Here is an 18,498-nt window from a genome sequence, read left to right on the forward strand (position 1 = left end):
TGTGGCTGTCAAATTTCGACACTAAAATGCAAATTTTTACTTCAAATGTATATCGGCCCCAAATATCGGTTACCAGTCTCCTTGATTACTCATAATTGGTATCGTATCGGCCCTGAAAAAGACATATCGGTCGAACCCCAGTTAACATAACTGAATTTTATTTTATATCAATATACTTATATGTAATAAATCACTAGTAATCAAATTTCTCCAAAACGTAATGAAATGTGTCCCACTGACAATTATTGATGGATGAAACCATTAAAAAAAACGTCATTTGAGGCGTCAACATTCAAGCGTGCGTTCCAGAAAGTATTTTGGACCTTCTTCCCCCTGGTTGTGGTTGGGGCCAAACACCGTTCAATTCTATAGCTTGAAATTTCTGCAGATATTGTAGTCATACGAAAGCATGGCCTGTATGGGGGACGTCTAGGTGGGGCATGACAACGAGGTTAACTCATTATGAGGTTTAAGGGTTAGATACAAACACGATCTAAAGTGTGAGCAAACCCTAGTTAACTAATTTCCCTCGGGACGATAAAATTGCTGTCCCTAAAAATCGGTGAAAGGAATAAAAGTGGCTCATAGAGCAGCGCAGTCTGCCTCTCTCCAGAGCCCGACACCCCCCGGGGAGCAGTCGGACGGGCCGGGGACAGCGGCTCTCCCCCTGAGCGTCTATTCGCTTTCTACGATAATTGTGTGTGCATGTGCATGTGTGTGTGTGTGTGTGTGTGAGTGTGTATACGTGTGTGTGTGTGTGTGTGCGTCTGTGCGCGTGCGTGTGTGCGTGCGTGTGTACATGTTCCCCCAAACTGGGCCATTAGAGTGGGCCACACTCTAGGGGTTGCGTCTGACCTGAGACAAATAACCGTATCGCGACTTGAAATTGAATTTTGAGGGGGACACTTTTGCGTTCCTTTCCTTCGGTGGTCCTGAACAGCGATCCAGAAAAACGATATTTTCAATTTCCAATTTCCAAAGAGAGACCACCGACTGCCCAAATCACCGGACGACCTGTTGATGCAGAGACGGTGCGTTTGCGTTGCTCGACACCCGACGTCCGGAGGAAAATAGTTCCAGTCGAGTGCCCCCTTCTCCACCACCGGCGGCGGCGCCTTCACCACTTCCCTTCCCAGAAATCAAGATTCAAGATTCAAGATTTTTATTTGTCACATACATATACATACTTCCATACATATATGCAGTGAAATGTAATAGAAATGAAATGTGGCGCCTCCGCCGACGACAAATGGCCTCTTCTATTCGGAGCCTTGTCTTTGTCGTCGGAGCGACACTGAGGGATTTGTCTCCGTCCTCCCTTTTCTCGGGCGGTGACACGTTGTCATTTCTGCCTAGCAGGTGGCCCTTTGTCTCCCGTGATCTATTGATTCCCCATTCTTCTTCCTCTTCCCCCGGCTTGATTTCTCATTCTCCCACACATGGCCGTTGTTCTCCACCTCTCCTCCGCCGCCTGGGGAGAGGATGGCAGCGGCGGCAGCTGTAGCTGGGGCGGAGGGGCGGGGGAACAAAGGCGTAGCGGGAGGAGGAGGAGGAGGATGAGGAGAGCAAAACGGACCGACAGACCGACAAGCAGATGACAGATAGATAGGTAGGCGGATGGACCACGAGACATCGGCCGATACCCTCCAGGGCACTGCCGCGAATGTTAAATTTAGGAGTTGGTATCCATTATCCTTCGTCCCCATTTCACTCCAGCGACGGTCCTGGGATTCGAACCCATAACACAGCGCCTTGACTATCGACTAACTGCCCGGGGTCCGAGGTGACGCACCCACCGGTGAGAAATGAACTCGGAAATAAATGGAATTATTGACCGGGGCGTCCGAATCAAGGCCGGTCAAGGTGATGTCACGGTTACACCTGTGTTGGTTCCCAGCGCAGCACCCTTTGCACAGGTGTTATCAGGTGTAAAACCACGGGGGGGGGCGTTTCCCTCATAACCCCATAACCTGGATTATTCACCGTAAGACATATTGACGAAATCACACCATGGCCACAGATTTGGCCAGCCTGCAGCTGCATGTTAGTTATGAGTTCCAGCATTTCGAAAAATGTGTGTAAGCACCTACTATCACATTAAATGAATTATTCTCCCCTTTTAATATGATTGGCATTCAATGAAATGCATTTTATAAAATTTTTTATTTGTTTCAAAACAAGCGCATTGGTCGGGGTGGAGATAATAACTCCGGGACACCAGTGTTGACCCAAAAGGGCCGGGTATTGGAAATCACCGGCGCCCCGATCCAAGTCAATCCCATTTCCCCATTAGGGAGCACACCGTCGGTCACTAGGATATTTGCTGTGAAGAGGAAAGCGGTCGCACTCTTACCTGGGGGGCCGTGGAGTTTGGCCTTCTTCACTGGAAGAGAAAGAGAAAGACAGGACACATCAGTTGAAGCTGATGCAAAACTGGTGCATCAACCATACTGACAGCATAACAGTTCATGGAAATAGACTAGAACGGCAGCTACTCTACAACAGTTTTTCTATCCCAACAGGTGGTTCATTGAATTCACCGGCAGGCCCATTACAGGCCCAAATCAATTCTCACGACATGAAAATCATCAGTATTTAGGCTATACAGTGTACATATCCTCATGTGCAGTGAAAATGAACCTGTTGAAGTAAGCGCACGAGTAGCAGCAGCAGCAGCAGCAGCTTCAACAGATTCCACCGCGGACTCGCAGTGACGGATGAAGGGACTGAGAGAGGGAGGAAGTCAAAGGGGAACAAACGGAAGGGAGGCACTAAGCAGGTCATCTGTCTTGCGCTGTCGGCACGGGTCAGTTCGCGTGCCACTCTCGCCGGTTTGGCACAGGCCGAGAGGACGCCGCACTGCCCGGCTTGGGAGTCAGCCAGACCCTAACCCCCGACGACGCCTCGACGGCGCCGGACGACCCGCCGCCGCGCGCCGCGGGAAGCCAGGGAGGGAACGGAGGTGGGAGCGAAAAAGTGAGGAAGAAAGCAAAAGAGAGGGGATAAATGAGATGCCGAGAGAGGCAGATATAAACGAGGAGGGAGATGGATGGAGACAGTGATATTATTCCTTTTCATCCTCTGGTTTTGGGCATGGGGCTGACAGAAGCGGTGCAGCTCATAGACGTGTCGACGGGCGCTCTCCTCTATTAGCAGAGAATTTGATTACCGACGACACATTTGCCCGCCTCCCCCTGCGTCTACAGGACCAGCTGAAGTCAGTGCACAAAAGGAACCGTTTGGAGAGCTCGCCGGATCAGAGTCAGTGTAGGTGTTCGGATATGGCGGCCACGTGCCGCTCGACTGCACGAGTGGGAGGCCTGCCTCCAGTGACCAGGGGCTTGGCCGGTGGGATAATCCCTCTTAGCTAATACCCCGAGCCCGGGGCTGCATTAGAGAGAGAGAAAGAGAGAGAGAGAGAGAGACGGGGAGAGACAGAGGACCCTGCAGAGAGAGCTGCGCCCATTTCCCCCGAGCGGGTTAGGAAGCCGAGGTCTATTTTGACCTTAAGACACACATATGCACGTCCGCCGGCAACCCGCACGCGGACGGACGGACGGACGGACGGCCAACTGTGTTGGATGCGGTGGCGGGGGGGCAGGCCCGAGAGGGGGAAAAGATAGACGCTCGGCGGTCGCGTGACGCGTCGCGCATGGGATTACGCCCCGCGATGGTTATGCCACGTTGACGTCTGTGAACGGGCCGGTGCTTTTTCGAGCGGTCACATCCACTCAAAGTGCTTTACCGGTGACGGCGGAGGGGGTTCCTGCCTGGCTCCAGGACAGTGGGTAATAGTAATAGTGTAATCTGTGTACAATACAGATGATTAAAATACTGAAACTTAACATACAGGGCAGGACTTTATAAGCCTCAAAGGGCCTTGCTGGAACCACATTAAAAGCATCATTTGCTCTCAGCCCTCAGACAGGCAAGGCTTCCTGGACTCCCATTCCACCGTTGCCACGTATGAAATATGTCAAAATTGAGAGCATAATAGGGTTGGCCCCAGAAAGTCGACAAGAATCCAGTGTGCATTACAATAACGGTATAAAACACACAGAAGCTTGCAAAATGCACAGGGATAACATTTCAATTAAGGCTGAACGATTAATCAAATTCACACCGACATCGCAATTTAACCGAATGCAATTTTGGCTGTCCAGCGCCGGCTCTCCCTACAGGCGAAAAAGGAGGCCGCCTAGCGCACCTGTCTCCCTCTCCCGATCACCGCGCCAGAACAGTGTTTTTTTATTTTACGTCTCCTAATGGCGAGTGTCCTAATGGGACACTTTCCGCGTGACTCTCACCCCACCCTCAGCCAGAATAATGCGTGTTTGTTTTAGTTTTTTTTGTTTTTTTGTTTTTTTACTTAGTGAGCATAAAGCTGTACCTGAGCAGCGCACCGCGTATGTGGACCTCTGCGCGCAGCATTTGTATATATAAAAAAAAAAAAATCTGTTCTGCCGAAACACTGCATATTTTTCAAATGTTAATTTTCAGATTGGAACAATTACAAGGCTTGAAGTTAAATCAATCGGTCAATATTCGCTGTGACTGAAGGTTTGTGTTTTCACAATTCGATAGTTAATTAAAGATATGTAATTCATATCAATTCATCTATTTTCATCATAATAGTTTATATGTTTGTATTATATTTATAAAGTTTATATGTTGACTGTATCCAATTATGTATTGATCATACTATGGAATGATTTATTGCTTGTGTTTAGTAAATAATACAGAAGATAAGGAACTTAAGAGAAATGCTTAAAAAATATATTTTTGCTCTATAATTGCGCTATATTGTTCTAAATAATCTCAATTTCATTATTTCCCAAATCGTTCAGACCTAATTTCAATGGGGAATTATAAATATATTTTAATATGTGTGAACCCGACTCTCCATGCGCCCCGTTCATCGTTCCCTGTTCCACCAAATAAAACAACTATAAACAGTGTGTTTTCAGTTTTTTTTTTTTTTTTTTGGAAGGAACGGAGACGTGGCACGGATGAAAAGGGCTCCAGAGGGATGGATATCATTATGATTTTAACGGTACTACTACTCTTACCATACTTCTTATCGACCCGGTATTTTGACGGTACTCTTATCAGTTATGTTTTTATTTTTTTAAGAGAAAAACCCCCAAAAATTAAGAGCAGAATTAAGACTCTTTATTTTTTGCGCATCACGCATGGAGAGGGGGCGATCGGGGCGCAACCTGTGCCATTGTCACTCAGCCAGAGCAGACAGGGGGAGCCGGCCTCGCCCCTGTCTCTTGTGATAAAAGCAAAATTTCTTCCTAGACGAACATCTTAGGCCTAAATGAGTACAACATTTCTTAATCTCTCCAATACAGTTAAGAGCACCAGTTACATCGGCGCTTATCAGCACTACGGTCTCTAACAATTTGGCCCCCGGGCCCGGTTTATACCGGTCGGTCGGTCCCCAACCTCGACCCCTTGGTTGAGGGACAGCCTCAGTACTGCTGCTCCATGCACCCAACTAAACATTGATAGTGATACTTCAACCTAGATCAAACTATAAGATGCTATAACTGTAAGAATTTCATACCTAGGATATTTTATTACTTGACATTTGACACAACAAATAGGCTATATAGTATAATCAAAAATACACAAGCTGAATACAACGCACAATCCAATTAATAAAAATTACATCTATAATCTCTTTCAGCCTGTACTTCAATAGAAAAATAGATCAGAATCAAAGCGCATTATCCTTTTTTTCCCGCCAACAACAGCAAATGTTCTGGGTTAGAAAACGCCCCTGTGTCGACTCAAAATAACGTATGTCGTTGGTCGCTCAGGGAGCTCGGCCTTCCTCCAACATTCTGAGTTGGGTGAAGCCATACAGCATAATATGGTAGTTAAGAACAATAACTGAAAATATATATGCAAGCTGTATGGTTGTAGAAGCAAGTACAACCTCCATGAAACAGCAACATATTAAAATATAAATACTAAGTGGACATCTCTTTTTAAACTAATGATGCACCAATGTGATATCTGGAATCAGGCCGATTCAAACCTAAAACGGTGACGGTGACTGATGAGTTTGGGTCTCGAGGTCAAGAGTTTCTGGTCCGACGTTTGTCATGTGGGATTTTGAATATTGAGCTGATCATCACAAACATGTCGTGATGTTATGATGAACGTACAGCAGCGGGAAATCTATGGATTTACTGCTAAATGTGTAAAGTGCCCACGGTACGGTCGAGGCAAATATATATATATATATATGTTCCAGTAAAAGCAGATCGAAACCAATTGACAATGTTCACAAAATGTCAAAGTTATCGTTATTTGTACCCTCGAGGCAGAACGCAATACGCTGAAACAAAGTCCCAAATCTCCATTGTTAAGAGCAAAATGTCGGATCCACCAAAACTAGTCCACTGGCAGGCTCCTATATTTCAGTGCAATTTTTGGACCTTATAAACTTGCTTCAACACATTCACAGCACCAGCGGGAAATGAAGCCGTGGCCGCCCTTCCGAGAAAGACAATACACTGAACGGCAAATGCATAGATTTCCCGCTTTTCGCCATTTAGCCGACACTGTCCGCCGCAGTGACTTCACGATGACCACTAATGACCATGATTCCTGGCCTCACACTGCAGGGATGCACCCAGAAGCTCGGGCAAATTCCCATTGTGATCAGCTGATCAACCGACCTCCTTTGCGACGGAGGTGCCGGCCGCTGACGCCGCTTCCCTTTCGAGTTAGTGAACGACGCCGCCGCTGGGGCTTCCGTTGCCACGGGCGCCGCGTTGCGTCGCGACGGTGTGACGGGGGCGGGGGGGGTTGTACCGCGAGGGGGCAGAGCATCGTCTGGAAGGCGGACCAGCGAGCCAGGAGGGGCTCGCACACACGTCCTGCAGCACCTGTGTCTCATTAACCTTCATATCCAGACTCGTATGCTTCGGTGGTCGCGACCGCCGGTGGGAATAAAGTGTCTCAACAACTGTTTTGTCGGTCTGTGCCGCCTACGTCACTAAAACTCTCCTCTCAACTGTATGAGGAAACACAAAAAATGATTTTGTTATTTGTTTATATTTACCCTGTCGCTTTGGTTTAGATGCATGAAAACTGACGAACCAATAGAATCAAATAGTAACAATAGTCCAAAAAGTGGACTAATGTTTAAAATACTGAAAGGCAAATCAACCCGACTTAACAACAGCAGTTAAATGAAAACTCACACGTTGTGGTTGTTAGATACATATGTTATATACATATATGTTATATATGTTTAAGGGGACCTATTATGGTCTTTTTTACACAAGTAAATATAGGTCTCTCAGGTCCCCAAAACACGTCTTTGAGGTTTGTTGTTATGCATTCTAGCCTTTCTAACATGCCTCTATAACCCTCTCCTTCCAAAATGGGCAATTTTTTTGGGGCACCCTCCCGAGGCCCCCGAGTTCTGTGAGCCAATGGGGTTTGAGCACAGGTTCCGGGTTCTGTCAGCCAACGGTGTTTCAGCATGGCTTTCGTCTTTCCTTGGATTTACTCCATAACTTTCACTGATTTCACCTTAGCAGTCCATCAAAATGTGTTTCTGAACAATTTTGAGGCGAGAAATAATCAATCCAGTTGCTGAATCTTCACTCATATTAGATCCCCAAGGCCTCATTTAAAAGTTGGCTATGACTTGCGTTGTTATGCTTCAAGCTTGGGGGACACGGACACCGCACCGGGACTCTCGCTTGGCGGAATTTTAGTTTCATGTAACAACGGGAAAATATAATAAATAAATACATCTACAATAAAAACACACAATTAGTATTGGTTTTGTTTGTAGAAATGCCCAGCGGATCGGATGTAGCGGATGACAATGTAAAGAAATCTGTGATGAGCTGACGTCAGCTCGTGTAGAGAGTAGAAAAACCCTTTGAAAACTGACGTGTTGAGTGTTTTGCTCACAGGGATTACTGCGTCATTAGTTGACCTCATTATTAGAGACTTTTGTGACATCTAATATGAACATCCCACATTGTAATATTATACACCGATCAGCCAAAACAGTAAAACCACCACTAATAACCACTAATACTGTGTAGCTCCACCTCTTGCAACAGAAACAGCTCTGACCCGTGGAGGCATGGACTCCACAAGACCTCTGAAGGTGTCCTGTTGTATCTGGCACCAAGACGTTAGCAGCAGATCCTTTATGTCCTGGAGGTTGTGAGGTGGGGTCTCCATGGATCGGGCTTGTTGCTCCAGTACATCCCACAGATGCTCCATCGGCTCGGACCCTATCCCCGCCCCTCCACATGATGTAGAAGAAAACGTTCATCAGACCAGGCCACCTTCTTCCATTGCTCCATGGTCCAGTTCTGATGCTCACGTGCCCATTGGAGGTGCTTTCAGTGGTGGACAGGGGTCAACATGGGCACTCTGACCGGTCTGTGTCTAAGCAGCCCCATACGCAGCAAGCTGTGATGCACTGTGTGTTCAGGCGCCTTTACATCATAGCAGCATTTACTTTTTCACCAATTTGTGCTACAGTCGCTCTCCTGTGGGATCGGACCAGACGGGCTAGACCTCACTCCCCACGTGCATCAATGAGCCTATGGGCGCCAATGACTCTGTCGACAGTTCACCGGTTGTCCTTCCATTTTGGAGATGCTCTGTCTAGCCACAATTTTGCCATGAATTAGCTCAAACCCTTACGCTTGCGCATTTTTCCTGCTTCCAACTAGGGCTGCAGGAGTGAAATTCAAAATTTTAATATAATTTGTGTATTAAAAAAATAATAATAATAATAAATCACTATTCGAATGTTGAAATAGCCATGTTTTTATAAATGTTAGCAATTCAATTAACATGTGATGAACAACAACGTTCAATATAAGTTCATCCAGTTTGTTGCACACACATTAGAGAGATATATTCCCGGTAACGGTGTGCCAAGTCCGCGTCAGCGGAAACACACGAGCGGACCGGTTTGTCTCCCTTTCCTCCGGCCTGTGTGTAAAAGGGAGAGTGTTGAGCCTTTGACCAGAATGTCCAGTGATTCCACAGATGTGGCCATAAAAGTGGGAAATACACCCGACCATCAACAATGTTATTTCCTCGAGTGCAGAGGTTCCCAAACACTGGCTCGCGGACCACGCCGGACATGGGGCATTTGCCACCAGACCGTTAGAACACAGGCGGGACTCTTTCAGGGGGGGGAAACTGGGACCTGCGCCACAGAGGAGCAGCAGCAGGAAACGGAGTAAATTAAATACATCTTGACTTTTTGTTTGCTTGCTTTGGAAAGACCGCTCTGATCGGAGCTGCGGAACCGTGCGTAACGCGCAACCTTTTGTAAAATTTCAAATATAAAAAATAATAAAGCATACAAATTCTAATTTGATTATAGAGGAATATTTCTCCATCTCACCCCCTACCCCTTGACCGATTGGAACGAGATGAGCAATGTTATTCGCTTCACCTGTCAGTGGTTTAAATGTTGTGGCTGATCAGTGTATATATGACAGAAAATAAGGAAAAGCATAATAGGTCCCCTAAATCACAATCCTTGACCTGGGTTACCTGAAGAGGGAGCCTCAAACTTCTTCAGGATACCCATTCATAGGGTGCGGAGGTAAATTATATCACCACTCCCACAGTCCCACCGGCATGCTCCTGGGTGGGGATTCCACATATAGCTGGGCTTGTATCACCTCCACCTTGTTCCACATTGCGTTACCACTCTCAACCCCATAGCCATAACTCTGTATGCAGGCTGCAACACCTGGCAGCTGTTGAAACAGCCTGGGTCAGTGCTGATGCCGTCATGTCGAGACTGTAGAATCTGGTCAACGTGTGTGGGGTAGACCAAGAAGCAGCACCGCACACATCCTCGATCAAAAACCCTCGTAACAGCAGCCACGAGGTAGCCACCCACCAAGCAGAAGACCCTCTGGGGGTTCCTGCCCCACAGGGGAGTAGACCAAGGCTTTCCAACTGTTTGACATCGATAACAGACAAAAAGCTGGTCGGACTGGCGTACGCCGCGCGTGCGCTCCACATAAACCAATAGAGCTCGGACAGGGCACTATTGGTTGGGGAGTATTGGAGAGTACGCAGCCTCTCCACCTCGTCTGACCCAAAGGGAGGAGGAGAAAATGAAGATTGTTGTCAATTGTGGTCGATTTCAATCCCGCTTTTATGTTCTTTGGCTGAAAATCTGGATTGAGTTTTAATGTAACCCTCTGATTGCCCATAGAGAACACCAATCTGGGCTGGTGGACAGATAGTGCGGCTAGATTTCCCACACATTTTGTCGAGACAAGTGCCAGAAGCAGTGCTGACTTCAAAGACAAAAAATTAAATCCCACCTCCCGGAGAGGTTCGAGTGGGGTTCTCATTAAAAGCATTCAACATCAAAACCAAATCCCATTTTGGAGTCAGTGACCGCACCCGTGGGCGTAACCGCCGGGTGCCCTGCACAAAGCTGGAAGCCAAAATGTGACCGCCCGGTAGCTTACTATCCAATCTATTATGCCGATATAGTGGCCGGATACACCTCGAGGGTGGACGGTGCCATGACCCCAATATTACAGCGTAATGGGTCATCTCCACGCGGCACACACCAGTGCTCAAAGGCTAGCCATTTGGATGTGTAAAGCGCCCTCGTTGACGGGGCTCTAGCGTTCTGAATTATTTCCACCGCCTCCATGGGAAGACTTTTGTTTAACAGCCGGTTCCGCTCAGGGGCCAGACGACCAGTTTCCACTTGTGGGGAGCAGGATTGAAGATTTCCCCCGCTGCCTACATAAGGAGGGCTGGCCTAAGCGGGAGCGCCCTCGGCGTACCCGCGATGAGGGCTTTCGCTGGCACGGGAACTGGTACAGCAGAATGTCTTTTTCGTGCTACAACTAGAGGAGGAGCAGACGGTCGAGTAGCACTAATCCCCTCTCCATAGCGGCTCAGGTCCGCGCCTTCCTGCCCCTCACCGTCGAAGCCCGCGGCTGCTGGGGACGGCGGAGAGGTTTCCTGTTCCAGCCCCACATCCCGTCAGTGGGGGGTGGCTGGGACGTCTCCCGGGGCGGAGCCAGTCCGCTCTGGGTCTGCCTGGATCCCGCCTGCTCCAGCACTCGGGAGCGTGTTCTTCTCCTTCTCCGAGATCTGTGACAGGTTCAGCTGTAGAGGGGAGTGCGACACTACCAAAAACCGGATCACACACCCTGCACCGCACCTTTGGCCATGGTGAGGCAGGAGTCAGTGGCCTTGCACAGTTCCACATACATCTCGGGGTTGGCCTTCCCATCCAGCTCTCGTAGGAGCCTGGCCTGGGAGGACTGCGGCAGGCAGACGTTGTTATGCAGGGCCGCAGCCTGCCCTGCGGCCTTGTAGGACTTTTCCGCCAGATTCGCTGTCAGCCTACATGCCCTGGATGGTAGCTGAGCTTCCCGGTGCGGCCGCCAGTTATTGGGCTGGTGACGGGGCAGAATAAATAAACAGAAAATAAATGCAGCCTAATTTATCGTTATGACGTGAACTTTATCACGCTATAACGGACGACATTCGCGGAATGGGCAGCCGCTTCACGGACAGCGGCAGCTCTCACCTGCCAGTGTTACTACCGGGTCGGAAAGATGCTGGTGCTGGAAAGGGGGCGTGGCGAGAGAGTGGGCGTGCCGGGAGAATTTACTGTGGAGAGCCTGAGTGCTTGACACGCAAATCGTTTTTGTATAGAAAATTTAATTCAAGGACTTTCAAATCCTTTTTTAAGCACCATTTTTTTCATTTTCAATTTTCATTTTCATGCAAAATAAATCTTATAAATATTCATTGGGGTCTTCATTCATTAAAATCTAATAGTTTAATAATCCGTGGGTACATTTTATAAATCACACAAATTTTTCTTTTTTTCCATCATGGGCTGTGGGGGGCGCCGTAAAGATCTATTCTTCGTTTCATATTTTAAAATTAAATAAATAAATAACAATAATTTGTTCAAATTGGTATTTTTAGAATATGGCCATTCAGCCATGTCTTACTTGTATTGGTTCACCATGTTCTCTGCCCTTTCTTATTTATTCCTTTCTTGCCTTTTAAAACATGATATGAGTTATTTGTTATCTATCGGGTCTCTCTCCGTCCAATCGCTCTATGTCTAATCTCCATCTCTATGTCCTTGGATTATCTCAAGAACTGTTCATACAATCTACTTCACACTTGACGGGTGTAATGAATGCTGGGGACCTGCAGTGTCAAATTTTGGTGCAATTTGGACAGGCGATATGCGTAATATTAAAACACTTTAAATAAACATGCAAACAGTGAGCCGCTCCGCTTCGGTGTTGCGCGTGGGCGTACATGTAACATGCATGCAGACTTTGACATGATATTCCAGTTCCAGACACTGTCATCGTCATTACAGGTTATTTTAGTTTCCCTGCCGTTGTTGAAACAGTTCTATCTCGATGGTTGTCTCATGTGGCATTCCCGAAGAGTTCCGTTTCAAGGTTTTTGGCGGCACCTATGCACTTAAGCACCGACAGTCCCTTAACTCTGCCACATGGTCCATGTTGAGGTATTGTTGTTAACAGTCGTTCTGCTGGTGCTCCACGGCGAGGCTTGGCTGTTCTCAGGGAGTTAATCACCTCCCACTGGGGAATTAAAGACTGACTTTTGATTTCTGAAGCTGTTTGTCCACTTACTGAGGCGACAGAATGGACCATACTTCAACAAAACATGGCCATAGAAGGTGGCCTAGTTCACCGTGACAGTGTGTGTGTGTGTGTGAATTTGCGTGTGCAATGTGTGTGTGTGTGTGTGTGTGTGTGTGTGTGTGTGTGTGTGTGTGTGTGTGTGTGTGTGTGTGTGTGTGTGTGTGTGTGTGTGTGTGTGTGTGTGTGTGTGTGTGTGTGTGTGTGTATGTGTCTGTGAGAGAGACTTTCTCTGGAAATGTTTGTGAAATACATGATAAATAATGAACGAAGTCTGGGCACTTGAATTATTTCAATATCACATTGAGAGAAAAATTAACCTCGATTTCCTGACCTGACCTGATTTCTTAGGCACATGTTTTCCCGATGTATGCAGCAGAACACGACACCACACCAACAGCCTATCACAAAGCAGAACTAGCTTTCTGCAAAACAATCAGGCTGCAATCAAGTCTGCCTATCAGGCTGCAGTTTCAGGCTTAGGTCCTGAAGTACACAGCCACTACCAAAAACAAGGTGGCCAGTGACCAGCACTGCAGCAACCAGCCAGTAAATTAAAAAATAAAAAGGATGAGTAATGAAGTATTTTCACATATCGCCCAGTCCTATAAGGAACATATCAAGGTAAAACCATTGGAGTATGGTAAAATCCTGACAGCATGGTAAAAAGCCTTATCGGTAACTAAAACATATTGCGCAGGCCTAGTTCTAAACTACTTTGGCCAGGCTGCATCTGCCTCGGCCGTTAAACGCCAACAACAAATCCTAATATGCTCAGCGGGGCTGATAACCTCAGACGGGGAGGGTGTCGCTGCGAGAGGCCAGACGCTGCTCTATATTTAGCCCTGGTCCTTTGACTCGCTGAGGGTCTGAGCGCACGGAGGTGGGTAACCTGTTAACCGTGTCATCAACACCTTCTCGCTTCCATTAAACCGACAGACCCTGCAGCCCATCCCGAATCGAGCAGAGAAATAGTCTATGAGTCTGTTGTGCATCTGACCACACACTACACTGTGTTTCTGTGTCCGTGTGTGTGTGTGTGTGTGTGTGTGTGTGTGTGTGTGTGTGTGTGTATGTGTGTGAGTGAGAGAGAGAGAGAGTGTGCGAGAGAGAGAGAGAGAGAGAGTGTGTGAGAGTGAGAGTGAGAGTGAGAGAGGGAGAGAGAGAGAGAGAGCGAGAGAGCTTGTTGTAAGAACACACTGATTGAAGTTACGGATGGACATGGATTTTGTCGGATAGCAATACGCTATTTCAGCCCAATATCAGACAGACAATGCAATAGATCAGTATCGGAGAACATCCTGTGTGTCAAACATGGCAGATATTAAAGAAAAGTGACCTGGTTTTCTGCTTCTTTTGACCCGTACAAGCTGACGAACACGTCCCCCAACACAGTTAAATAACATGTATGAAGTGTATTCCCAGAGAAATGAACGAGATGATCAACAGTGACACAAGCGACCGTATGATATTTCGACCAAGTTCCGAGGGAAGTCTGCAAATTGGTTTCGCATATATCAACTCACCTGTATTTTCATCACTTCTTGTTCTAAACGCAACCTTTTTTTGGTCTATGCCTTCAGTCTATACCGTCAGTAAAAATTATGGATCGGACCTGTACTCAGTCCTCGGCCGATATTAAAAATACAGATTTAGATTGAGTATCGGTAATGAAAAGCTATTATTGGTCTGTATCTGGTCTCCAGCTCCAACCCCCTTACCAGCAGCACACATTCAGGCAGATGTGTTGCAGCTCAACTTAAAATCATTGTACACCATTTCCTAACCATTTTTCTACCGTATTGTAAATTAATAACTACCTAAAACTGCATGTCTGAATGTACCGGAAACTTCCCAAGAGCGCTTCCCTCTTCAGCTCTGGAGTAATTGGCCTCATTCTGGAAAGGTCAACATGAAAAGTCGAAGAATGGACAGAGGGTTTAGGTTGTGGTGCGACAGTAAACATACCGAATCCCGCTGGAGTGCCATTGGAATTCCTCCAGCGAGACGAAGGAATATGCTGCTCGCTAACTTCGGGTTCAGCACCATGGACAGCGGTTTGCTCAGGTAAGGGCTTCTCACGTTTACAGAAGCCCCGTTGATCGACGCCGCTCTGCTCACATATCTTAACCAATAATTAGTTAAGGAAAGGGATAACTGTGTTACTTAACTAACAACTCAGAAACACTTCATTTCCCATATGTTAGGGGCTTCACCAACTAGTCTAGTCGACTGCTATAATCACTAGTCAGTGCTGTTGGTCGACTGGTGTTTGACCAGATTTACAACAATTATTGCATTCGTAATATAATTTATTTAAATATGTGTAGGCGCCGGATTGAACAGTCTTGGATTGATAATGTCTGGAGCGAGGAGGCGTAGGCTGGTGATGTCAGGGTGAAGGCGGCGTTGTTGAAGCGTATTAAATTCATGTCGAGAAATAAATGAAGACGGATTCCTGACATCACCAGCCTGCGCCTCCTCGCTCCAGGAATTAACCATCCAAGACTGCTCAGTCCTGTGCCTACATACGTATGTATTTACCTCTTAATTCGGCTATGAAGTATTGAAAAAACGGGACCAAACCATCAAACCGCCTCCACAGACACACCCCCACCCGCGGAACAGACCGGCGGTCGTGAGTAAAGGTCCCAGACATTGGAGGATGGATGTGTGAACGCGCGGCGTAGGGCCTGTCAGTGCACCTGGTCAGCGTTACTGTACTGAGCCGAAGCGCTGTCTGGAGCGTTTGATCCGCTGATCGATCCAACGCTCATTGTTCCCCAGATTGTTCCTCCCATTGTTCCTCTCTCTGCTTCTCTCTTACATAACAAGTAGAACGCCACTCGTCGAGTAGTACCGTGAAAAACTTGACAAGTAGAAAAAAATCAGGAGTCGGGAAACGCCTACCATATGTCCAGATGCTGGTCAAGTTGCAAGAACGAGAAACATGGGAACGAATCAGATTAGAGTAGGACGAAAACAGTTTACGTGTGTGTACCTGTGCTCAATCTCTCCCTCACTCTTTATGGATTTACTTTTTAACTGAGTGATACAGACAATACAGCCAAATTACCATATAACAATGTCATTATTAATCATTGTCAGCATGTAGGTCCTGTATGACACTCCTGCAACTGTTATTATTGGGTTGATGAATGAAAGGAAAATAAAATATGATGACTACGACTACGAGATTGTGAAGCACTTGCGAAGGCCAAAATAATCCTTTCCTTTGTCCAAAACTCAAGTAATGCCGAAACCAGGAAGTAGCCTTATCAAGAGTGGGAGGAAATGAGAGTAGCAGGGATAGCAAGGATAGTATCTTCCAATCCCAAGTGAGACTGTCAAACACGCACACGCGCACACGCACACACACACACACACGGAGACCACAGAGGCAGCAGATGGCCTGGGGATTAATCCCCTCTCGCTCCACAACCCCCCCCTTCCCCAGACGGGCTGCTGGAGCTGGGCTTGTGTTGTGACCTCGCTCTCCCTGCGGATCTGCGAGGCTGTTCCTGGACCTGCTCGACAGCAAGTACAACAGCCTGCACACCGCTCTGGAAATGTTCCTGACCCGACGCTACAGCTTGCTCTGGAACTTGCGCTCTTCCAGAACCTGCTCTCTGGTCTACCCCACAGGTTAGGGCTGTGCCCGAATGTTGTCAGTCGAATCGGATCGGACTGTTCAACGGGAATATTCGACTACTTGGCGGAGGGGCGGGGGGGGGGGCGAGATGGGCGGCCGCTTATGGCGGCATCCCGAGGGGGGGGGGGGCACTGACAGGGAGCGATCGGGGCACATGTTGCGCTCCCTTTTACTTTAGATGTAGGTTATTTTATTTTACGTCCGACACGGAACAGAACCGCGCGTAACGGGGGCACTTTCCCCGTGGCTCTCTCCTCCATCAGCCCCCTCTCCATGCGTCATGTGGAGGGAATAATCTTAACGGGTCTACGAGTCGTGTCCCGTTCGTCCGAGCCCGGCCCCACACTGTTTTTACTTGTTTTATTTGGAGGAACGGCGGTCGGGGCGAACGTATGATTCACACGTATAAAAATATATTTATAATTCTCCATTAAAAATGTTATCCCTGTGCATTTTGGTAGCTTCTATATGTTTTATCATGTTAATTCACACTGACTCTTAAAATAATTAGGTCTGCCTTTGCCTTTTTTTCTGTCTTCCAAATTGTTTTTGCTCCGAATCAAATGTTTTATGGTCACGATTCATCTGGTAGTTGGTTGGCATGGTTCCAGGCCAAAAACTCTTTACAGAAAGATTTTCCGAAAAGTGGGCGGCCGCTGCAGAGCTCAATACAGCCATCAGAAGAAGAAGAAGATTCCTTATTCATCACACGGCACACACACCACAACACATGCACCCATGCGGCGACGGCGACCAACACACACACGCTACAAATGGTGGCCGGTGAAACGTATTCTCTGCTTTTGAGCCACGCTGGCTTGTGCTTCCTCTGGGAGGCAGCCAGGAGGTGCGACGGGACAAATTTCAAACGTCCATCACTCGTCACATGACGATGTTGTGCATGTTTTTTGGTGGGTGTCCTTACCGATGTCACATGGAGGAAACCCCATGTGAGCACGGGGAGAACATGCAAACTCCACGCAGGAAGGACCCTAATCTGGAGACAGCCCACCGGTGCCAACAGCGTCCCGGGCCGGAATCGAACCCAGCACTTAACATAGCAGCACACCACCATACGTGACCACAAAGTGTCACACCGATTCCTACTGACTTCTATGAAATCATCTCAGTTGGTACACTGGCCTCCTGTAGTGAAGTGAATCGTCGTACTCGGTGAACTATGACAGGTCAACCCTCCATCGGAGGGACGTGTCAAAGTTTGTCTGTTCTCTGGGGTCACACGGCCGGCGGCGGGGCTTCCGTGCCCCCGGGGTTTGTGGGCGTGCCGGCTCAAAAGGGACTCGCTGCCGTGGGCACGCCAACACCCGGCGCGACCGTCCTCGTTCGTGCCTTAACAATTTCACAGCGCCTTAAATCTGGGAAACAATCCTCTCTCGAACGGTAACCGGCAGAAACAAATCCACACAACGAGCAATACGCAATATCTCCGCTCGCTTAAAAAAAAAACGAAACACCCGCTGTCGTCAAAATCAAATCAAGTCAGATCATATCAGAGCTTTCCTTAAATATTCCCCAAACAAAAAAAGCCACCATCTCCCCGTTTTGACAACAGCATTCTGGGTTTTTAAAACTGACCTTTACAGAGTAGGTCGTCAAAACGGATCTCCCAAATGGACATGGATTGGACTCATCATAACTCCCTCCATTTCACATATAGTAGCCCGCCCCAACGCCTGGCAGATGATGCGATGCCATTATGAATTTATTCCGCTTCTAATTGCCCTCCAGAAATAACTGAGAGGGGGTGTGACAGTGACTGTGCACCACCCACACACACACACACACACACACACACACACACACACACACACACACACACACACACTTTATTTTGCAGACACTTGATTCTTCCATCTGCGCTGCACGGCGGAGGGGAGGACGGAAGCGGAGAGGAGAGCGGAGGAGAGGAGGCGTCTGGAAAAGCGAGGCACCTGACCAAAGCCTGCGGAGGTACGGACGTGAAGCCCTCTACCGTCTCCGCTCCGGGGACGTCTGCTCACATTGTGGAGCGAGCAATTACCCGGTGGATGAATTGGATCACAACAACCGACTCATGTTACGGGCCGGCGTAATTAAACGGTGCATCGTTAGTATCCACATTAGCCGCTCAATTGGATTAAATTCTGTGCCTGCGAA

General features: G+C 47.6%; 1 protein-coding gene across 1 annotated transcript in view; it reads right to left on the minus strand.

Annotated features, from left to right (window-relative positions):
* Nucleotides 1-18,498, minus strand: part of LOC307232682 (protein unc-13 homolog B-like) — a gene marked incomplete at both ends in the record, with an annotated part of 79,824 nt that overhangs the window by 57,200 nt on the left and 4,126 nt on the right. The window contains one exon of the mRNA XM_080003782.1: nucleotides 2,354-2,383. Coding sequence (XP_079859908.1) covers nucleotides 2,354-2,383 — 30 coding nt within the window. The remainder of the gene's footprint in view (nucleotides 1-2,353; nucleotides 2,384-18,498) is intronic.

The sequence above is a fragment of the Zeus faber genome (genome assembly GCF_960531495.2).
Source record: "Zeus faber genome assembly, chromosome: 7".
NCBI lineage: Eukaryota > Metazoa > Chordata > Actinopteri > Zeiformes > Zeidae > Zeus > Zeus faber.